The following is a 24461-nucleotide window of genomic DNA, read 5'->3' on the forward strand; positions in this document are numbered from 1 at the left end:
AATGGGGGGTGGGAGGGGGCAAGAATGGAGGAAGGAGGGACTGTATAGAGGGAAAAGAGGGGTGGGAGTGGTGGGGGGGAAGGAAAAAATAACAGAATGAATCAAATATCATTATCCTATGTAAACGTATGATTATGCAAATGGGTATGCTGTTACTCCATGTACACACAGAAACAACATGTATCCCATTTGTTTACAATAAAAATAAATTTAAATAAATAAATAAATAAATAAATAAATAAATAAAAAAGGAGACTGGCTTACTTTAACTTCTGGTAACCATAAACTGCAACCCATATAGTTCAGGAAGAGATAATTGGTATTTTGAATACAAATCTTCCAAATATGCACAAACTGGGGCATACTTTTTAAAAAAGATATAGAGAAACATCTTGAACAATAAGAAGAGTCAGAAGATGAGTCAGTCTAGACCGGGGGGGTCTGCCAACTATAGCCTGTGGGCCAAATCCAGTCTGCCAGTTGTTTTTATAAATAAACACTTACTAGAAAAAAGTCACACTCACTCATATATTGTTAACACTACTTACAAGTGTACTACAAGAGCAGAGCTGAGTAGCTGCAACAAATCATATGGCTTACGAAATCTAAAATACCTGGCCCTTACCAGAAAAAAACTGGCTGCAGAAAAACAATACCCTCGAGGTTTGTCACCCTGGGTTTTACATCAGTTATGTGGGGTTCTTGTAGAAGGGGTCTCCTCAGGGATTCTTCTTCAATTGGTCTGTGGTTAAGATCCAAGTTCTGTAACTAAAAACTTTTAAATTTCTCCTGAGTTGCTGAGATTACAGGTGTGCACCACCATGCCTGGCTTGTGTCCCCTTGTTTAATAATGAATACTAACATCTATAAAGTCCTGTAAAGTAAATCAACCTCCGTTATCTCATTTGATTCTTAAGTACATCTGAGGTTCCAGGAGCAGGAAGCACTGCTAACCCTGCTTGAGATGACAGAATTGAGACTCAGAAAATTGAGTTCTATTCCCAGTCTCCTATTTAGTAAAAGGTAGCTGAGACACATGTGGAGGTCTTTTAAATCAAGTCCAATGGCTACTAGTGTTAACTGTACAAATTACATATTTAGATTTTATTTTGGTATGTGGAATCCCACTTGCTTTCAGTGTCTGAAGACAAGGAACCATACCTACTGTTCCCAGAACCTTAGAATTCTGCCCTCCTATAGAAGGCTATGCTCTGTGGAGTTCCTGGGATTCCTCAGGGTCAATGTGAGGAGAGGATGTATGTGCACAGCTCCAATCCCTGTGCCTTCACTTCACACACAGCAGATATATTTTTACCTGTTCAAATAGTAGGGTCACACATATATGTTTGAATAGAGTTTCATATATGAAGACCACTGGTGTGGCTCAGATCTCTGTCCACTATTTTGATCCAAGATGATAAGAACACTGCCCCCAAATTCCTGCCACTTCTTACATCATCAACCAGTTCTCCCCTCTTGGTCTGAATGAAGTCCAAAGTAAGTTTCTCAGAGTACCAACACTCTCTTTTGAGAGATGAAGGACTTACTTTTAGTAGACCAGAATTCCCACTTTTGCCATAGTAACTGAAGTGGCTCATTACTGCTTCCTGCCCACTATTTATATACTGTGCAATCCATTAAAGGAAAGTACCAGTCTCATTCACTCTCTAGTTTGGCCATAGCACTTCTCCCCAAGTATGTCTGCCTTAAGCCTAACCCAAATGCTCTACACCTTGCTGCATCCCTTCACTTTTCCACTTTCCTAACTATGGAAGTGAGGCATTAATCATGGGGAAAAAGAGTGGAGTAAGACATCTTCTTAAACTTCTTCCTGTTTCCAAAGAGGAAGGAACTTTTATTCTCCTCTTCACAAAGGGAAACACATTCACCTTTTCATTCTATGACTATATTTGCACTCTTCCATAAGAGCAGAATGACTGATTAGTTAGAGCCAGCATTTCAATGGGCTGAGTTTTTATCAGACTGGGGCCTGAGTATACGAGGTAGTGTTATGGCTAACCATATCCTGGTAAGTCAGGGTCTGTTCTCAATTGTGGAGGGAGGATTAGAGTTGGAGGCAGTAGGAAACCACTGTCAATCTAGATTTAGTTCTAAGAATGACAAGGATATCTAGAGTCACATCCATAGAATATGCTCATATTTCAAGATAACTTGAAATATGAGCATAACTGCCAGAAGTAGCCTAGTGCTCAGGAAAGCACAATCCTCCATTGTTTCTTGTTTTTTCTTTTTAAATTGTGTTACTGGGAATAGGATACAAGGCCACAAACATGCTAGACAAGCTATACCTCTAACTCACAGTCCCAAAGTCTTAAACCAAAGAGGCTATGATTTTAAATCAATATTAGGGCATCTTTGTCTTCTCTTTATATAATAAAATCATGTCTCTCACTTCACTATTTCATCTATTTCTCAAAATAGATGGTTCCCTTTTTATATATATACATAAGTACTTTTAAACATAAATACCCAAATCAGAAGAATTGGATGAGCAAATAAATTCAGGAAACCAAAAACATGGAAGAAAAGGTGGGTCACCAGATTTTACATATGATCATCTGAACTTCTCTGGTCATTCAACTTCATATATTATTCCAAATATTCTATTTCACATGGTCCACAAGGTCTTCTTCTGGAACTCTGAAGTAATTAATAGCCGTACTTGTCATTAAGATGGGTTCTGCCATCTCCACTTTGGCCTATATCAAAATATAAAAAAGAAACAAATTTACTCTTCCAAAGTCAAGAGGGAAAAGATATCCAGATATTTGTAGGCCAAAAGTAAAATAAATACGGAGGTTTCTTTCATGATAGAAATTTACTTTTTGGATACAATTTTGGAATGTAGTCCTTTTTTCATATCAACCCTAACATTTATTAGGAGGTAAGCAAACATTTCTAGTAACTAAACTTCTACTAATTACTAGTATCTTAGAAACACCATCCATAAAAAAGTAACATGTAATGAGCATATGAAGAAATAAGCATCTAATATATTGCCCTAGATATGTATGAACACAAAACTGGTAGTCTTTACAGAATGCAATTTAAAATATCTTAAAAATAGCTTTGATCCAGTATGTTAACCTTTATTAGTTTTTTCTATAAATGGACCTCTATACTTCACATATTATATATATTACACAATTACATACATTAGTGGTTATTTTTGCAGAGTTATTTATAAACGCAAAAGACTGGAAACAGGGTAAATATCCACTAGGAAACTTTTAAATACATAAAGGTATAATCACACAATAAAAAAAATGTAAAAAGAAAATTATAAATCTGTAAGTAATTATGGAAGGACCTCTATAGAGCGCTAAGCACAAAATAGCAAGGAATAGAAGAAGCTTCCATTTGTGCAAAGTGGTGAAATATGTGTTTTTTTGTTTTGCATTTAAATATTTAGTTGTAGATGGCCACGATATCTTTATTTTATTTTTATGTGAATTGAACCCAGTGCCTTGTACAAGCAAGGCAAGCACTCTACCACTGAGCCACAACCCCGGGCCCCAAAATATGTGTTTTATTGTCTATATAGGTCTTTTATTTAAAATACAGGAATAAGAAACTGATAATATTTGGTTGTCTTTAGAGGAAAAAATGAGTAGCTGAGGCATGGTCTAAAGACTTTTGGTTTTCTATTAATTTAATAAAGAAAATTTAAAATATATGCAAATAAATAGAAAAATATAATAAACCCCATGTACCCCTCATCCAGTTTTAATAATATGGTCAATATGTGGCCAATCCTATTTTATCTCTTACTCCTTCCCTACCTTCTCTGGATTATTTTAAGGTAAATCCCAGATGTCATTCCATCTATAAACACTTCTATATATTTCTCTAGAATATAAGGACTTTTCCCCAAAAACATAACTTGACATCATTCATACTTCAAAAAATCAGCATTAATTTCTTAGTATCTTACTATTAAATATCCAACTAGTGTTCAAAATTATCTGGCTGGCTCATAATTTTTAAAACAGTTGCTTGTTAGAGTAAGAATCCAAACAGGGTGCACAGATTATATTTTGTTGATATGTCTCTTCAGATCTTTAAATCTACCTGTTCTCACAGAAGGGAAACTTTTCACTATATACTCTTGTAACTTATTCTGAACCTTAAACATGTATGACCTATTCAAATATATAAAGAAATCTAATTGAAAAGGAAAAGAAAAATTTTAAAAATATTAAAAAAATATACCTTCAGGTGGGACCCACACACAGTAGTCTGGGTCATCTTCAGGATATTTGGAAGAAAGTGTGGGGGGAAACTGCAAAGAAAAGATGAACTATTTTACTCAAAAGAATTTTAACTCTAAGAATTACTGTCCTTACATTTGCCTGTCAGAAAACAAAAACTAAGCACAGTTTCCATTAATGATGTGGACATTAATAAACACTGTCTCTCTAAATCTTGATTTTTTTTCCTTATAAAGTCTCAATGAGCTGAGCTTTCATTAGTGAGAGTGATGTCATGCTTTTTAAAAGGAGAAGTAAACACATGGCAGATATAAGTGCTTAATGGAATAACTTCCACGGAGAGAAATTTGGCATTTGCATTTTAACCTAAGCATAGAAAAGAGTTAACAGAGCAAGACTGACTGCTGTTCTTTGAAAGCCTGTTTGCAAGACTGGTCTTTGGCTGGTGTCTGGGAACTTGAGTTTCTGGAGGATTATGACTACTACCCTAACTGATAAGGGTGGTTTATTGGGCCTCTACTGTACAAACAATGTGGTTTGTGCTGAATACCTGTTTTCTTTCTGGGAGTCCGGATTTGTGGTACATGCCAATCAGGGAATGCCTATATGATACATTCCCAACAAAAATAGCACAGAGTCTCTACCAAGCTTCTCTAGTTAGCAACATTTCACAATTGTCACAACTTACTGCTAGAGGAATTAAGCATGTCCTATGTGCCTCCACTGGAAGAGGACCCTTCAAAGTTTTCACTTGGTTTACCCAGATTCCACCCCAAGCCTTTCCTGTTGCTGATTATACTTGGTATCATTTTGCTGTAGGAGATCATAGCTGTAAGTGCAACCATATGCTGAGTCCTGTGAGACCTCCTACGAATTACCAGGGGGGAGTCTTGGAGCTTGTCAACACAACACAGCAATTGCACTTCTGGGAACTTAGCATATCCATACAAAATTATGTATTCATAAGGTTATTCACTATAGCACTGGTGTAATGAAAGACTAGACACAGCCAAGTGTCCATCTGTAGGGAACTGACTAAATAGGGAATATCCATGCAGTAAGAAGCTCTTGAAATATTGATAAACAATTATTTCCATGACAGGTTAAAAAAAATTAAGATACAGAATGAAGTTCATTTATATTTCTTGTGTAATAAAAGGAGGAAAAGAGCATGTTATTCAAATGTCTTTGTATGGCATGTTAGGATACAAAGAAAAATTCACAAGTTAGTATAAAAGAGGTAGCATGTGTGTGAGCAGTTATAGGGAACAGGGTGGATGGAGACAAGAATAGAGAATTCAGAAATAAAAATTAGAGTTCAGATTTCTAGGACAGGGGACTAAGGCTGTTGGGAACTCTGTTAAGTTAGTCTCCAAAGAGTCACACTCCTAGATGTGGTCTATGACAAGAGCGTTCATTTCAACTTTCAGAGAAGAAAAGTACTTACCTTGCCTGGACCAAGAGCTTTCTTTTTCTTTAATTCATCTCTGCTTTTCTCATATTCATTCTCTGGTGCTAATTTAAGGGAAAAAAGTGGTAATAACTATTTTCTGAATATGTAATAGGAGAACTCTTCCTAAGAGAGTGATACAATTACTGAAGAAAACATTAATGACAATCACTACCGTAAAAACTATATTGAGAATTTTTCATTGACTGATATCCATAATTTTTAAAACAAGGCTATTCTGCAAACTTAAGTATGATGAAGATGATGAGGCTATTTTTATTATTCTACATTTTAACCATTACAAGTAAAACCAGAGAAAAGCAGCCTCTCTTTTTCATTTTTATACCAGGGATTGAACCCAGGGGTGCTTAAAACTTGAGACACATACCCAGACCTTTTTAATATTTTATTTAGAGATAGGGTTTCACCAAGTTGCACAGAGCCTCACTAAGTTGCTGAGGCTGACTTTAAACTCCTGATCCACCTGCCTCAGTCTTCCAAGCTGCTGGGGCTACAGGTGTGTACCACTGCACCCAGCAAGCAGTCCCTCTTTACTAGGCTCATTGTGCCTCTACTATACAAATAATGTAGTTAATGCTGAACACCTACTTTCTTTCTGGGAGTATGGATTTTGGGCATATGCAAGGCCCAACATATGTCTGTGATCAATTCCCAACAAAAATTCTCAGCACTGCCAACCTTTCAAGCAATTTATTTTAATAGATCTGGAATCATTTCCATGGTAGGACATACTTGACTGGGAGATGTAAAATTGGGGAGGGCTTTATATGGCCAGAGGGAAGCAGCAAGACATTAGGTACTTTGTGAGGCAGGGAGAAGAGGAGTAAAAGGCAAATGGGATGGCACCAAACACAAACCTTTTATACACTCCAATTTCATCCAGGGTCCTGGCGGTTGCACCTACCTAGTGTTTATATGGCCATTCTCTGTGCTGCCTTAGGGTCAGCTGCCAACCCCTCCTTTTAAAGGCAGGTGGCACCCAAGTACAGAGAGGCAATGGAGTCTGCTATACTACTTACCTGATGGTTCTTTGCATGATGAAGATGTTTCATTAATCTCTTGATACTCTTTATTCTGTTCCATGTGGCTGACTTGAGACATGTTTTCTATAAAAAGCAGTACCAAAGTCCAATGTTATTATTTAATTCATGGTGAAAAGGCCAAAAAAACAAAAACAAAATCAAAGAGAATCTGTGTCTATAATGATCATCTAGTTTTATCATCATCAGCTTCAACTAACTTTAATGAGGTTTCCAATGAATGTATCTCTAGACATCTTATAGAGAACCAATTTTCCACTTTAAAAAATCTAGCCAACTATGAAATAAACTTATTGGCAATACTTACCAAAAGCCTTAAAAATGTACACATTCTTTGATCTAGAAGTGGTACTCGCAGGAACATATTTTTTTAAAAAATCAGAGTCAAGCACCAAGATTTATTATTTATAGTATTTACAATAGCAAACATTAAGTAATTTATATGTTTAATAAGTAAAAGTTAATACATTTTTGACACATTCATGTAATGCTCCACCCCTAAGTAAAAAACATTTAAAAATGAACAATTCAAGATAGGTGCAGTGGCACACACTTGCAATCCCAGTGACTCTGGAGGCTGAGGCAGGAGAATTTCCCCTGCCTCAAGGAATTTGCAAGTGCAAAGCTAACCTCTGCAATTCAGTGAGGCCCTAAGTAACTGAGTGAGGCCCTTTCTCAAAATAAAAAATAAAAAGGGCTGGGGATGTGGCTCAGCAGTTAAGCACTTCTGGGTTTAATCCCTGGAACTAAAACTAAATAAAAAACATTTTAAGGGAAAAAAATAGGCTATAAAGTAGCATGTAAAGCCAGGCACAGTGGTGCCCTGTAATCCTAGAGGCTTGGGATGCTGAGACAGGAGGACTGAGAGTTCAAAGCTAGCTTCAGCAAAAGTAAGGTGCTAAGCAACTCAGTAAGATCCTGCCTCTAAATAAAATACAAAATAGGGCTGAGGATGTGGTTTGGTGGTTGAGTGTCCAAGTTCAATCCCTGGTACCCTTCCCCCCTGCCCCGAAAAAAGTATGTAAAATAGGATCCTCATGCTGTAAAAACTAATAAAGTAGAGGAAAAAAGGCCTAGAATAATCCCTCAGCAGTCATGGATTTACTAATTTAAACTTATAAACTAGGTTTTAAAAGTTGTGCCATTTTCATACACAGATATACTTTGGTCCCTAAACAAAAAAATATAATACTTCCTGCTCCCCTTCCTGCTGGTATGGCCCAAAGACCGGGCTCAGGGGAAAAAACAAAAAACAAAAAACACTACATGTAAGTAACTTTTTTAAAAGGCAGAAATTTTGCCAACAATTAAACAGAGAAGGCAAATAGGTAAGGAAACAGTCACTTTTCTGTTCCTCAGACACAAGTGAAGGTGACTCAATAGGAGGGCTGCAATCCAGGCCTACTGTTGTAAATAGACCTATGTAGTCTGTCAGAAGTAGATATGTACACATCCCCACACACATTTAACACTAGTGTTTATTTTTCCTCACATTCTCTATTTTCTGTGAAATATTACTCTTGGCTAAGCAGTTTGGCAACCTGCAGGAAAATAACTCCTGCAGTTAATAAAAGATAAGAGGGCACTAAAAGATAAACAGTAGAGATAAGATTTGGGGAGATTTCTTTTCTCTTCTTTGGACTTTTATGTCTAAAATTTCTAAAATGAATACATATTCTTTTCATAATCACAAAAATTATTTTCAAGTCAATCAATTCCCTCTTTCAACATTTTTCATTAAATTTTTTCTCAAGTGGGTGAGTACCTTGTGCCAGATTCTCTGTTAGATACTATAGACAAAAAGATGACTAAGGCATGATTGTTCTTGAGAACTTTAGTCCATTAGGTACAATTAGGCTTAGCCTCTATTTAGAGGTGGGGAGAAAAATGAGTAAGGGGAGACTTATTCTGAGACCACCTAATCAGGCCCCACCACCCACACTACTTCCCTGTCCTTCACCTCTACAGTGGCATCAGTTCAGGATCATTCCTCAACTGTGACGTCAGATTCAAGATTTCAATCCTCTATCATTCTGGAACAAACTGGAAAAACCTCCCTTTAAAATGCAATGGAATAATTAATTACTGGCAGTCAAAGGAAGAAAACTACATTTCTTTACTACAGAGCCCATGTCTGACGTATATAAAGTCCAAATGCATAGGCAAGAACTGGCTTTCCTATCCACAAGTAATGCAACTGCCCCTCTGAATAGCACCAGGAAGAGAAAGGTATTACCATGGCTTTTTGTTTCTCCAGAACGTGTGAGATCTATGGGAGCACTCATTTCCTGCACTACTGTTTCTGGCTCTAGCCCCTGTGGCAGCCTGCTGCTTCCATCCTCCATTTTCTCTTCATGCTCCTCCTTTTCTTTTTCTTCTTCTTCATCCTCTTCTTCTTCCTCCTCTTCTACTTCAGGCTCATCCTTCATTCTCATTAGAGCTGGAGGAAGTTCTGGACGCTTGGGGGGCAACTTCTATGAGGGAAATAAAACCACAAACGAGTAGTTCTACATAATGATAAAAAAGAGACAAATTTCTTCAATGAGGTTAAACTAAATGCATAGAATGTCTAACCTCTATAGGTTGATAAATCCTGCAAAAGTAGGCTGGAAGTAGAACTTTCACATGATATTGTGCCCATCTATGGACCCTTAACGAGTATGTTTATTAGTTTATAGGATCAAAGATTTTTAGTGCTGGGGTGTAACTCAATGATAGGAGTGCTTGCCTAGCATGCACAAGGCCCTGGATTTGATCCCCAGCACTGTGGGGTGGGGTAGGGTGGCAAGAGGACAGGACAAAAATTATTAAATACCAAACACTTGAAAGGGCTTGGAGAGAACAAAAACATTTATTTCAAGTAAGCAACAGCTGTAGGAATTCTGTTCTATTTGACCTCTTAATAGTAAAGGCATAGTAGCACAGATTATTTGTAAATGGGTCAGAAAAAGGGTTAAAATATGCAATGAGTCAGAAAAAGGGTTAAAATATGCTGTTGGTGTAGTAAAATCATAGTAGATCCTTAAGTTGATGCTGCCTTTTGCTTAGGTAAGTTTATGTGTTGTGTGATGTTGACTGTTTTCAGGGGAGCTGAATTAGGAGCATGATACACTAGATGCCTTGCAGTAATGAACCAGTGTGAGTAATAAAGCAGACGCAGGTGAAGTACAAGAGGTAAAAAAAAAAAAAAAAAAAAAAATAGTAAAGGACCCTAATTTATTACAAAATCTTCTAGGGAGTAAATCAGACACACATTCCCAAGAAAGAAGTCATCTGTACTGCTTTTTCATTTTAAACTTAATGTAATTTCAAGGAAACAGGACTTATAAAACAGTAAGCCATCCTGAAGAAAAGAAAGACATTTATTTAAGCATAAAGGCATATATATTTTTTAAGACAGTGTTTTGCTATTTCACCCAGGCTAATCTTGAACTCCTGGGTTCCTGGTGATCCTCCTGCCTTAGACTCCTAAGTAGCTTGGACTATAGGTGTATGCCACCATGCCCATAAAACACATTTGAATCAAGGTCTTCCAATAAAATCATTTATTAGAAAAATTTGATCATATTTGTGGAACAGAGGTTTCAAAGTACACCTTGGTTATATCTTTTTTAACTATAGAACTTAGTTCTATAATCTTCTAAGAAAGGCATTTTAGGAAAGCATTTTTCTTCTATTTAATACATAAATACTACCCCTGCCCCAAAGTCTCCAGATCTTAGATAAATCACATAACTCATTCAGTACATAGCTGAGACTTCAGATCTCTGCCACCAGAGGGCGGTATATCCTAATACAAGGTGTTAATGGGCTGAATCCTCCCCACCTCCATTTCCTGCAAATTCATGTTTGAGGTTCCAATTCCCAATACCTAAGAATGTGACTGTATTTAAAAATAATAAAAGAGGCATTTAGGACAGGGCCCTAAGTCCATATGTCTGGCGTCACTAGAAGATATACCAGAAGTGCAAATGCACAGAGGGACTATCAAGTGAAAGGGCAGCAAGAGGGCAACCATCTGCAAGCCAAAGAAGAAACCAACTCTGTCAGCACCTTGATCTTAAGTCTTTCAGTATCTGGAACTGATAAAATAAATTATTGTGGTTTAAGCCATCCAATCTGTGGTATTTTGTTATAGCAGTCCTAGCAAACTAATACAGAAGATTCAGTTCTTTAGAGTGATAAAAATCTTTTAAAAGCTAAATCTATAAATAGGAATATATGTAAAGCAAAAACAACCATCAGTGAGGCATTATAGAAGAGTAGAGGGGGCTGGGGAGATAGCTCTGTCGGTAGAGTGCTTGCCTTGTAAGCACAAGGCCCTGAGTTCGATCCCTAGCACACCAAAAAAAAAAAAAAAAAAAAAAAAAAAAAAAAAAAGAGTAGAAAGATCATAAAACTCAAGAGACAGAAGAACTGGATCTAATTGCCTGCTAATTTAATAATGATGGTGTTATATGATATTTTGCCTGTTTTTTCTTCTTTAAGACACAAGTTGTAAGGTATTGGAAGGATTAAATCAAGTATGGAAAAATCATAAGGCAGACACAAGTGTATACGCTATGTTACTAATAAATGTTATTTGCATGTGACATCAGGTTAAAAGCATTTAACTGAGATAAATGCGGTATGCACACCTGTTATTCCAGACACTTGGAAGTTTGGGGCAGGAGGATCACAAATTCAAGGTTAGCATGGGCAACTTAGCAAGGACGCTGTCTCAAAATAAAATTAAAAAGAAAAGAGCTGGGGATTTAGCTCAGAGGTTGAGTGCTTGCCTAGCATGTGCAAGGCCCTGGCTCCAATCCCTAATACTGCCCCCCACCACCAACACCCTAAAAAAGCATTCAGTGCAGGAGATTTATTTCTAAACCCAAGATTCATTTGAATTTAATACACTGGTTGAATTTACAAATCAGTTACTTTCAGATTGGTATGAATCAACTTGCCAATTCTTATAACTCTCAGCTGAACAGAGAAAAGCTAACAAGCAAATTCTGGGAAAGAAATGACTATTATCAAACCTACAGCTCTTGTTAACAACACTATGTAATGAGTCATCTGCACTTGCAAAAGAAAGAAAAATTAGCTCAGAGATAACTCACCAGCTAAAAGTTTTAACACTGTACCTTGAATCATGACTTACCCCTACTGTTCCAGTTTTTAACTTGAATTTGCTTCCTCCTTTCATGGCACCAAAGAGAGGCAATGTAAGTTTCTTAGCTTTGTTTTCTATATCTGTAGTCTGACTTTCAGTCCTAGGATGAAAGAACAAGTATACATAACTATTCTGGTGAGTCCAAGGTTTTATCTATAAATACTGTAAAAGGGACCAAGAAATTTCTGGTAAAACAAAAATGACTACAAATGAGTATCTGAGCATACAACAATAAGAAGGAGGTATTCAGGCAAGCAGAGTTTGAATGGACAATGATGTTGCTGATTATCATGAACAGAACTATTACGGGCAAGATGAGACTGCTTCCTTAATCTAATAATTTACAACATGCTACATGACTTTATATTCATAAAATGATGACTATGGTACAAAGGTCACTGGTAAAGAAGAATACATACATAAGCATGACCCCATCTCCATTAAGTGGCAGGAGATGGATCTATGGTATGAAACCCTATTTCCTCCAATCTCTGAAGAATGCCTTACTTACTTATCCACAGTTAACACTTAACCATAACCATGTACCATGGCTCTGAGCAAAGACATTAAAAAAAAAAAAGTATGTGCATAGGTGGGGGGTGGGTAGGATAGCTTAAATAGTTAAAAGATACTGCAACTGTTAAGGTTATCAATATTCTAATTGGCTAGAGATGGTTATAAAAGCTAAGCCCATTAGGGCAAAGTTGAAAAAGAATAAAAAAAGAAGAGATAGCAGAAATTAGAAAGAAGGAAGAGAACAGCAAAAACAAAAAGTTGACAGTTGACAAGACACTGAACTTACCAGAATAGCAAAGGTGACAATAAGAAGTAGGCAGAGGCAATAATTAGAAGATGGTATGAAGAGACAGAAGAAAGTAGGTGGAGGTCATAAAGGTAACGAGCAGATGGCATATGGAAACAGAGGAAAACTTAAAAGAACCATACTAGACCAGGGAAGAAAGCCCTGTGCTGCCTTCACCTGGAACATGGGATATCTCTGCAAACTAGAGTATGAGGACAGGACAAGACTGACACTCCTAGACTCTAGTTACCCATATGAGGAACTGACCCCCCTGGCCCATTCTGAAGCTCACTTGCTGCCATCTTTGATCTAAGTCTTGTCCCCTTCCCTAGTGGCACTCTTGGGGCCCGGTCACCTTTTCCCCTATCAGAGTCAGAACCCATTCCCTTGTTAAGACCACCGGAAAAATCCTGCCTGCCTGGCCCTAAAACACCCTCTGCCAAATCACAATCCTTCACACCCCTCTCCATAGGCCTCATAGAGAAAGGTAGTAACACAGATATTTTCCTACTACATTAATAGTACATACATAATACTACAGATATTTTACTACTACAGATGGACATTTACTAGCTACATTAAATACTGGGCCGGCCTGGAGGATGTGCGAAGACTGGCCCAAAGGAAGTGAAAAAGCAGAAGAGAGGATCACAACCAGGAGTTGCTTGGGGGATAGATAAGGCTGGGAGGCAGAATTAGGTAGAAAGTTTGGAAATGCAACTCTGAAGTGAGAAGTGAAGGGAGAAGTTAGAGAACACCTAAGCCAGTACCCAAGAAGGGAAAGGAAGTTAGACAACCACAGAGCCCTACAGCAGGAGTGGAGGCTCCAGAGGATGCAGAAACATGTCTTCTAGCTCAGAACACCCAAGGAGCTGACTTAACAAGTTAAAGGATGACGGAGGTGAAATTAAACTCACTAGTAATTTGTTTACCCTGGATATGTCTCCTGAGTTCTTACTTTTTCTCCACAAAAACAATGTTATGAATAGTTGCTAGGCACAACAGAAATAGTAAAACTTAAGACAGTTATGACAATAATATATGTATGTCAGCACTTTAATTGCTATCCATTTAATCTTTGTATTATTATTATCTCCAATTTATAGATTAAAAAAAAGTGATGACCAAATAAATTTCATAACTTGCCTCAAAATGCCCAAAAGGTAATTGCTCACCATCAGTAATTAGGTAATTTAAATGTCATATGGGCCAGGTGCATGCCTATAATTATAATTATGGCGCAGGACTATAATCCCATCAGCTCATGAGGCTGAAGCAGGAGGATTGAAAGTTCAAAGCCAGCCTCAGGAACAGCAAGGCACTAAGCAACTCAGTGAGACCCTGTCTCTAAATAAAATACAAAACAGGGTTGGGAATGTGGCCCAGTGAGTTCAATCCCTAGTACAAAAAAAAAAAAGGCATATGGGTCAACTGGACAACATTTGTGGATTTAGGAATCACTACCCAGTAGTCCCCCCTTATCCTCAGCAGAAGCCTGAATCCATGGATAGCACCAAATTCTCTATATATTTCCTCCTATTCATACTTTCACAAATGTATTGCCTTTCCACCTTTGTATGTGTGTGTATGTTACCAGAGACTGAACCAGGGCTTCATGCATGCTAGGAAAGCATTCTACCACTGAGCTACATCCCCAGCCCTTTTAATTTTATTTTGAGACCATAACCTCTCAAGTAGCTGGGATTATAAATTTGTGTCATAGCACCTGGCTTGAGAAGGCACCTTTTAATATCTAGATATTCATATATAATGCCCCCAGCATCAGGTTACAGGTTTTTTACACAGGGATGAGGGATGTAGTAAGTGTTTACTGATAAATTGAAGTAGTGTCCAATAGAACTTTCTGGAAATGTTCTATATTGCACTATCCAATACAATAGACACCAGCCACATGTGGCTATTGAGCACCTGAAATGTGGCTACTGTAACTGAAGAACTGAATATTTAATTTTATCTAGAGAAATTTTAGCCAGGTACAGTGGTCCATGCCTATAATCCCACCAACTTGGGAGGCTGAAGCAGGATGATTACAAATTTGAAGCTAACCTCAGCAACTTAGTGAGACCTTGTCTCAAAATTTAAAAATGTGCTAGGGGTTTGGGGCTATAGCTCAATGGCAGAGCACTTGCCTAGCACGTGTAAGGCACTGGGTTCAATCCTCAGCACCACATAAAAAATAAACAAATAAAATAAAGGCATTCTGTCCATCTATAATTGCCAAAAAAATAAAATAAATGGGCTGGGGATGTAGCTCAGTGGTAAAGCACCCCTGGGTTCAATTCCAGTATCAAAAACAAACAAACAAACACAACAACAACAACAAAAACCAGAAAAAGAAGAAAAAAGAAATTTTAGCTTTAATAGTACAAGTACCTACTGGGTGCTATATTGGTATCCCTCTTAATTTCCTTAATGAGGACAACGAGCTACTGTAGACATTGACTGCTAATGGTCAATACTTGCACCTTTCTCAGAATTCCTGTGTGTCCTTTCCCCACTATCTGTGGTAAATCAAAGGTTGGATGGGGGGTAAAAAAGGCCAAGCTCCTGGTCTCTAAGACACCTATGATGCCATTACAGCATATGATATCATATGCTCTTGCAACTACATCTTTGCCCAGCTTCTTCCCCTATCTATCTTGCTCTGTCACTCCTATAAAAATTTCTCCTAAGAGTACTGCCTCGGTAAATCATTTGCAGACAAATATCCATCTCAGTCTGTTTTTAGAGAACCTAACCTAAACAGATCATACATATACCCACGCAATGGCTTACTTATACATTCTTTCTCTACCACAGACAATCCTTGTACATACATTGTCCTGTTACTGACAATGTTTCCACATTCTACATAAATAGTTGCCTACTTTTTTATAGCTACATGATACTTATTATATATCTATCTTATAGTTTATTTAGCCCACTCCCTTTGATAAACATTTAGATAGTTTCTCATCTTTTACTACTATAAATAATGCTGCAACATATATTGTTCATTTCCTAAGAATGTGAGGGACAAAGTTCTAGAAATAATAATTACATCTAATAATTAGTAATTTAAACTAGTAATAGTTAGATCAAAGGTCATATGCATTTGTAATCAGAATAGAAACTGCCAATTTGCCCTATGGAGGGAATGTCACAATTTGTCTTTTAACAAAATACAACAAAATAATAATTTGCCTTTCAATAAATGCCTTTTTGTCATAGCCTCGTTCATAGTGTATTATAATATATATGAATTTTTGTGAATTTCATGGATAAAATATGTGTTACATTGTAGTATTTGTATTTCTCTTACAATAAGTAAGGCTGAACATATTTTCATACAGTTAGGAATAATTTGTATTTCTTTTTCTGAGGCCCACTGGTTGATATCCTTTCCCTATTTTTCTCTTGGGTTGTTGGTTATCTACTTATTATTCATAGTTTTTTGCTAGTTTGGTTGTTTTTGTTTTCCAGTACAAGGGATTGAACCCAGGACCTTGGACATGCTAGGCAACTGCTCTACCACTGAGCTACATCCCCACATCTCCAGGCCTCCTCCCCCTACATTTTTTTTTTTTTTTTTTTTTTAATTTTGAAACTGGGTCTCACTAAATTGCCCAGGTTGACCTCAAACTTGCACTTCTCCTATCTCAGTCTCCCAAATATGGATTACAGGTGTGCATTACTGTGTAAGGCTCACAGGTCTTATATTTTAGAAAAACTAGTTTCTATATATGTTGTTTTTAAGAAAAGTTTTATTGTGTACTATAAGGTGAAGTAAAAAACTTTAGACCCTTCAATGAACCAGTAATCTCATACTTTCCTCTGAAAATCCTCCAGCAGTCTATAGTTCACAAATGAAACCTGTGTTAAAGGTTTTCTGTGCTGGGCTGGGATGTGGCTTAGTGGGAGCATATATCTAGTATGCATGAGATTCTAGGTTCAAACCACAGCACAGTTTAAAAAAAAAAAAGAAAAAGGATTTCTATAATTATAATAATTATCTAAGAGGATAAAAGGAAAATTCAGTGTTATATATACTACCATGCTTATTTAAAATTCCAAACAACAACAGATTACTTACTTTTTTAGCTCTGGAATCTCTGCTGGCTTTACAATTTTTATTAACCCTTTAAGCCTCTGTTGTTCTTTCCTCAGTTCAAAAGTTCTTAGATGAAGTTTCTTTCTGGATACACCATCTAATGCGCTCCCTGATTTCATTTCTGACATGAATGCATCTAAAGAATCCTGAGATGGGGATTCTGACAGAGCTGTCCAAGAAAGGAATAATTATGTTTATTAGCAGATTACCCCAAATATTATAAATTCAGCCAAAGTTTCCACAGAGAAGTCATCTGTATAAAACTAGTCAGAGAACATCACTAATATTAGGATTAAGGAAACAGGTTATAGTTGTGTGACCTTGGAAAGTGATTTTGTCTCAAAGGGTTTCATTCTACTGAACTGTTAAATAAAAAGAGATTAAGCCAAACGATTCATAATTTTCTTTCTAGCTCCAATATGCTATATTGCTCCTCAGAAAACCTCCATATTCTACATGTTATTAACCAAGGTGGCCCCAGGGTCTAGCACAATGCACTAGATATACTAGGTGCTCAATAATATTTGATGACAGTCTTACCTTTGCTTGAGGACTTGAGCCTCTCAGAAATTTCAGAGAGTTCCCTTTCAGCATCATTTAACTTTGCAACCTGTAACATCCAGATCAACAGGTTTAGTAAATGTTTTCCCTCTTTCCAACTGTTTACCATCCTCCTATTTTCACCATTGTTACTACAAGTTGTAAGAGGATTAACTCAGAAGTCCAGAAAAATGTGCTCCTATGGAGTTAACACTTTTCATTCGTTTAATTCTAGCTGAATTCATTTCTTAATTAAAGAATGCAGAATTAAATAGAATGAGTAACTCAGACTTTACCTCAAAGGAAGCACTCAAGGCATTTGTTTTCATTGATGAATCAAAAGAACAGATGGATGTTTTAAGCTCTGAATACTAACACAGTGTTAAACGCATGCCACCTTATGATAATTTCATGAACAACATACTCTTCCAGACTGACCCTGTACTATACTTCTCAAAATGCCTTTGATTCCTCATGACTGTCAGAGTCCTTAAGTCAATTCCACCTTGGATGCCCCAATTTGGAACTTTTTCTTTTTGAGGAATATCATATTCAAACAATGTTCATTAATGGGTTAATATCATCCTGGAGCAAAGTTTCTAGCAGTAAGTCATATTTTTCTTTTCAGCATCTTGGATAAGACTAATTGCTACCATTAAATTTACAGATTACAGATTTTAATACTACTTTAAAAATTATAATTATCACAAAACAGATTTATATAATGTATTATTTGATTAAAACAAAAACAACCAACCTACCACAGCTAATTGTATAAGTAAAACTTACCAGTGATTCAAAGGTCTCTGGCTTCTCATCAATCTTCCCAGCCTTCTTCATTCGGTTAAGACGCTTCTTCTCCACCAGGCCAGTGCGATCAAGGAATGTATCATCATCACTATCATAAAAATCTTCATCTTCCCAGTTCTTGGCTTTCCTTTTCCGAGACACTAGAGGTGCAAAAAATGGAAGAATGATAATGAATAATAATAATGAAATAAATTTTACAAAAAGAAAGGAGGCAAGCAGCTTTAAAGAGAATTTCCACAAGCTGCCAACCCACATAAAAAAAACAAAGGGCTAAACCTTGAAAATGTTATGCTAAGTAAAATAAGTCAGACACAAAAGGACACTTATTGCATGATTCCATTTATACAAGGTACCTAAAGTAGTCATATTCATACAGGGAAAAAAACAGAATGGTAGTTCTCAGGGTTCTGGAGAGGAAGAAGAACAGAGTTAATGTTTACTGGGTATAGTTGCAAAAAAGAGTAATTAAAAAGTTCTGAGATAACCGTGGCAATGGTTGCACAACAATGTGAATATACTTAATGCCACTGAATTATATACTTAAAATGGTATATTTTATGTTGTGTGTGTGTATATATACATACATACACACTTTTTTTCTTTTTTGGCAGGGAATTGAACCTAGGACCTTGCTCATAGTAGGCAAATACTCTACCACTGAGTTACAGCCCGATTGTGTACCTTTTACAACAATAAAAAATTAAAACAAACAAATGGTCAGTGTACTGAGCAAAAGGTTCTTAAAAGTCAGTGAATAAAAAAGAGTGTCTCAGGTGACACTCTTGCAGTAGATATAGAAAGCAATAAGCTCTAAAGGCTAAAAGGAGAGTAGTACTCTTCAGAAGGAATGTCTTCAAAAAATAATCAGAATTGATAATGTGATTGAACAAAGTGAAAAAATATATTGAAAGCCTACGGAAAAGTATGAGAATAGGCAAGAGGTTAAAAAAAAAAAAAAAAAACACACAAGTATTACCTTTAGGGAAAACAAAAAGGAAACAAAACTGTTGAGCTGTGACTGATATTTGTATCAGCATAATCAAATAAATATTAAATAACTAAATGGAGTCAAAAAGTAATGTCTAAAATAAATGACTCAAAATAACACACCATATTCTTATTTCTTAGATATATGGGTATTTTTAAGTGCCAGAATAAATAATTGAAAGCGTTGAAACACTCCAAGGATGACAAGTGAACAAGATTAGGAGCAAGGAACAGGTACATTTTATTGTAATTGTTCTGACAGATTAAAGTCAGCCACAGTTACTAGGCAATGGTAAAAATTTATTTTGGAATATTTGAAAATACAGACCTCATAGTAAATGATTATATAGCCAGCATTCCCCCCCACACATTTTTTTGGTACTGGGGATTGAATCCAGAGACTCTTTACCACTGAGCTACATCCCCAGTCCTTTTTATTTTTTATTTTAAGACAGGGTCTCACTAAATTACTAAGGGCCTTGCTAAGTTGTTAAGGCTGGCCTCAAACTTGTGATTCTCCTGTCTCAGTCTCCTAAGTTGCTGGGATTACAGGAGTGTGCCATAGCACGCAGCTAGCCACTTCTTTAAAAAATGATTTTTGTATTATCAATACAAAAGAAAGTCACAAAAAAGCTTAAGTAACAAGATTGCATTGGTGATGAGTGTGTAAATCTTGTTAAAGAATTAAGTTCTAATTTTTTTTTCCATAGTGTGGGATATCAAACCCAGGGCTTTGCACATGCTAGGTAAGCACTCTATCATTGAGTTATATCTTCAGTACCAGGATCTAGTTCTAAACACACGATTCTCTATGTTTGGGAGAACATAAATGATAGCTACCTTAGGATACTGATAGGAAATTTTTTCTTTTTGCTTCAAAACATTCTACACAATTTACATATTCCTCCTATAAAGAGATTTTATTGCCTTTTAAGTTTTCCTTCTTTTTCTTTTTAAAGAAAAAAATGACTCCTATATGCTGACCTGCTTCCTGTCGCAGCAATCCCAAAGTATCAAGGATCCTGCAAGCTTCCAGTGAGCACTGAATCATTGCTTCTTTTTTCTTTCCTGAGTGAATGGCCTCAGCCACCAGTTGTTTCCCAGTTGAATCATCCACAGGTAATCTGCATTGGTTTAGAGGGAATTATAGCACAATACTAAGCTCCTGCTTCATATGAAAACATTTAATATGCTGTGATGACAGTCATGTTTTTTAGATGGTTTTTCAATCTCTCAATTAATTTTGTTCTATCTTGCTAAGACTGGACTTAGTTTTTTCCTTCTACCTTTTACTAATCTCACCCCACCTTCTAATATCATAAGCGTAATTATATTATCAAGGTCCAAATTTAGGAATAGTCTAAAATTAAGGCTAAAAGTACTCTATGAACTGTTATCTACAACCATAAATTAACCTGAAATTGGTCATTTTCTAGAAACAGACATTACTAAGAAAAGAACATACCTCACCCTGCAGAGCCAAGTGCTATGTCCCTGTTCATCAAATTCATATTCTAATTCTTCTCCTGTGGAACAAAGACAATACAATTTTAAAAAACAGGATCTGAAAATAAGTGGTTGATATAATAAGAAAAGAGAATAAAGGTTAAATGAGGACACCAAATTTCCACATCACACTGAATACTAAATTTGAATACATCTTACTTCTCATTCCTAGGGATTATCATCTGATAATAAAATTAGAATGAGCATGATACAGAGGAAAGAAAACTCATATCCAAACAATCAACTCAGGCTAGTGGGGTGGGCAGCTTAGGAAGACTACATGCTCAGCATATGTAAGGCCCTGGGTTCAATCCCCAGCACTACTAAAAATAAAAACAAAACAAAACAAACCAACTCTCCATACAGTTTTTTTCACTCCATTGTAGTTTTCACATTTTCTATAAGTTGTAGATTTAAGTTTTTTTGTTGAAGTTCATTTTTAGAAGCATAAATATTAAGTGTAGAAAGCAACCAGTTTCTCTCTTCACACACACACACACACACACGTGCGCGCGCACACGTGATTACATATCACATTATTGGAATTCAATCCATTGCAGATCCTCAGAGGGGGAAAAAAACTGTGTTCTGAACATGTAAACTTGTTCTTCTTGTCTTTATTCCTTAAACAATGTAGTGTAACAAGCATTTACATTGCATTAGATATTGTAAGTATCTAGAGATAATATAAAGTACATGGGAGGCTGGGCATAAGTTATATGCAAATACTATGCCACTTGCACCATTTTGGTATCCTGATGGGGAGGAGAATCAATCCCCTGAAGATACTCAGGAATGACTCTTTATACATATGTGCATAACACAATACATAAATATACATAGATGTTCTCTTTTTTTTTAAATTTTTGTTGTAGATGGACATGATAACTTCATTCTATTTATTTTTATGTGTTGCTGAGTATTGAACCCAGTGCCTCACACATGCTAGGCAAGCACTCTACCACTGAGTCACATTCCCCACCCCAGATATTCTCTTAAAGTACCTCTACTGAAACAATCCTCTGTGGAAACATTTTTAATCACATAATGTTGAAATCCATATTAAGAACTGTAAAGAGCAGGTGCATTAGGAACAAAAAATTATAAGAAATTTGTTCAATTTCCTTATCAACAAAGTCCAGGATCTTTTAAGAATGAAATGAGTCAAGAAAAAAAAAAAAGATGGGAAGAAAAGCTAACAAGATTTTTAAATTATTTTCAAAATAAACCTGGGACTGGGGGTAAAGCACTTGCCTAGCATGTATGAAGTCCTGGGGTCAATCTCCAGAATCACAAACCAACCAACCAACCAACCAACAAACCAATCAAAAGTAAGATGAAGCAACTGACTACAAGGGCAAGAACCAAACAAGGAAAACAGTAAAAAAATGCAGCATTTCTAAGTCTGAGGTTCATTTTACTTTTGGAGTCAGACACTGTTTACATACCTTCTCGGTCAAAGAAACCTTGGAGAGCCTTTTTTGGATCCTTTATATAAAAGGCTTCCCTTTCCTGCTGAAACTCTAAGACAATGGGATTCTCATCTGCCTCATCCTCTACAGCATCTTCTCCTGCAGGATATAAGAATGGAAAAATCATGAGACATGAGAGGACACTGTCTGAATGATACTCACTATTCTTTGAGGCTTCACAAAGATAGAGTTATATGTGATAAAAAGAAAAATACTTGGGGATGGGAGTGAAACAGTTACAAAACCAGTACTATGAGTATCTTCAGATTTCCTAGATTATATGACAAGTCAAAGCTTGTTTCCATGGCACTTAATTTTTATTTTTTCCATCACTTATTTTAAAGGCAAAATTTACCTACCCCACTTTGGAACAAAAATTTGAGTTCCTCAGTCTGGCATTCTCTTTCTCTCATACTCAGGTCTAATACTTTGTCTCTAATATAATTTCTTAATACTTCTCATATCTGTCAAATAGGCTGGTAAACTCATTACTCCCTTAAAATCCTCAGTCCCTACCCTGAGTACCAAGTCTAACACTCAGCTTCATAGGAACTACTTTTCCTTTCCTTCAAATTCTAGCTCAAAACCCTTCTGCTTATAAAGTCTCCCAATACCCCGTAAGGGAGTGGGATGGGGGAAGGGTAGATATATATCCATAGTGCCTGTGATTTAATCTTTTTTTGTGGTTGGTACTGGGGATTGAACTCAGGGGTACTTAACCACTGAGCCACATTTATGAGCCCTAGCCCTTTTATGTATTTTATTTAGAGACAGGGTCTCACTGAGTTGCTTAGCTCACATTTGCTGAGAATGGCTTTGAACTCTCAATCCTCCTGCCACAGCCTCCCTAGCTGGAATTACAGGTGTGAGCCACCACTTGCCTGGCTGACCTAATCTTTTTTTTTTTTTTTAAGATAATGGCTCTATCTGGGATTTGGTACCTTGTGTGCAAATTATCCTATTTCAAAGAGTCATGAAAAGTCACATGGTAAACTAGCAACTCAAAATAGTAACTTCAGGCAGCAATTTTAATTTCTTACCCATTCCCCAGGTACAACCCATTTCATCATCTTGGCCACTAGCATTCCTTTTCCTTTCTGTGTTATCCAGTTCCTCCTCTTCATCAGAATCTTCTCCTAGCATCTTCTTCTCCAACAACATTTGTTGCTGCTTGCGTAGTTCCTTCAACTGTGTTACTGTTAACTCAGATTCTGCCTCTCGGTCTTCTTCTGGTCCCTGATGAACCACACCAAAACAAAAACAAACAAAACAAACTTATAAAGTTCAGGAATATGAGAATTATTTTCAGAAATAACGCAATATGTTCAGAGGTCTGGACGTAAGAGTTCAGACTGATTCCTCCACTTTTGTCATTGCTGATTGGGAGAATCTCCTTCCTCAACTAAAACTTAAGAAGCTCAAGATCCCAGCATGGTTAAGTTTTGAGATTTCAATTTTAGGGTTTTCTACTTACCTGCAGGATAAAGAGCCGGGTGCTACCACCAAAGCGGAAAACGTGTCCGACGTGGACTCGACAATAGGTGCGGGGAGGGATTCGAGTTTTGTTGAGGAATGTGCCATGGGTACTTCCCAGATCGTAGAGGTAGAAGCCTAGGCCGTGGCCGTCGCATTCTCCGTCCGGGTCGGAAGCCCTGTGTTGGAGCACCGCGTGGTACCGAGACACCGAAGGGTGCTCCAGGCACATGTCGCAGCTAGACAGTCTACCAAAAAGGTAGCAACTCGTCCCTTTTAAGCTACGGGTGCCCAGGATGGTGCCGCCCTTCAGCGTTTCTAGACTATAGGGGGCCGTAGCTGGGCCACCCCACGGCGGCTCTCGGTACTGGGGCGCTCGAGCCGGGCCGCCAGGGGAAGAAACCGCGGTGGGGGGACGCAGCTGCTCGTCCTGAACACTCCTATTCTCCCCGCTGTCCCGCCGAAGAGGCGGGACGTCGGGCTCTCCGGAGTCGGGGTCGGGGTCCCGCAGCTCCGTGGGCCATTCCCTTTTTACCTCTTCGGGGTTTGCGGGACTGGCGGTCGGAGCCTTACTCCGCACTGCCGGGGTCGCCGGCAGGGCTGGCTTCTTAAAGTCGCCACTCGGTTCTTGCGACACTGGAGGATCTGACAGAGAGGGAATTTCTGCCATCCTTAACCGGGTGCAATGTGGAAATATGTTCCTAGGAATCCTCACCCCTCGCTCTCTACGTTCCTGACCATGGCTCCCTTTTCCCAACTCCAAGCCATTTCTCTGGACAGGATGATTCAGTTGCTCCTTCAAGTCCCAGAGTGTAAAGGGTTGCGTGGCACGGGAAGGTCATAATAACAGCAAAAGGCT

At 37.4% G+C, this 24461-nt stretch overlaps 1 protein-coding gene across 2 annotated transcripts; it reads right to left on the reverse strand.

Annotated features, from left to right (window-relative positions):
• Positions 1-2537: 2537 nt before the first annotated feature.
• Positions 2538-24371, reverse strand: Slc4a1ap (solute carrier family 4 member 1 adaptor protein). Of its 2 annotated transcripts, XM_047523493.1 has the most exons (15): positions 24138-24252; positions 23604-23781; positions 23170-23365; positions 22106-22228; positions 20617-20677; positions 20136-20275; positions 18144-18304; positions 17355-17424; positions 16797-16983; positions 11890-12001; positions 8980-9217; positions 6723-6809; positions 5680-5747; positions 4234-4303; positions 2538-2720 (listed from the first exon to the last, which is right to left on the reverse strand). In XM_047523493.1, exons 3-15 carry the CDS (start codon positions 23288-23290, stop codon positions 2671-2673), a joined length of 1488 nt encoding a protein of 495 aa, XP_047379449.1. In that variant the 5' UTR covers positions 23291-23365; positions 23604-23781; positions 24138-24252; the 3' UTR covers positions 2538-2670. The 2 variants fall into 2 exon arrangements, with proteins under 2 accessions (XP_047379449.1, XP_047379448.1); XM_047523492.1 differs by having other exon boundaries at positions 23604-24371.
• Between the last annotated feature and the right edge of the window lie 90 nt (positions 24372-24461).

Source organism: Sciurus carolinensis, chromosome 13, assembly GCF_902686445.1.
Source record: "Sciurus carolinensis chromosome 13, mSciCar1.2, whole genome shotgun sequence".
NCBI classification, from domain to species: Eukaryota; Metazoa; Chordata; class Mammalia; order Rodentia; family Sciuridae; genus Sciurus; species Sciurus carolinensis.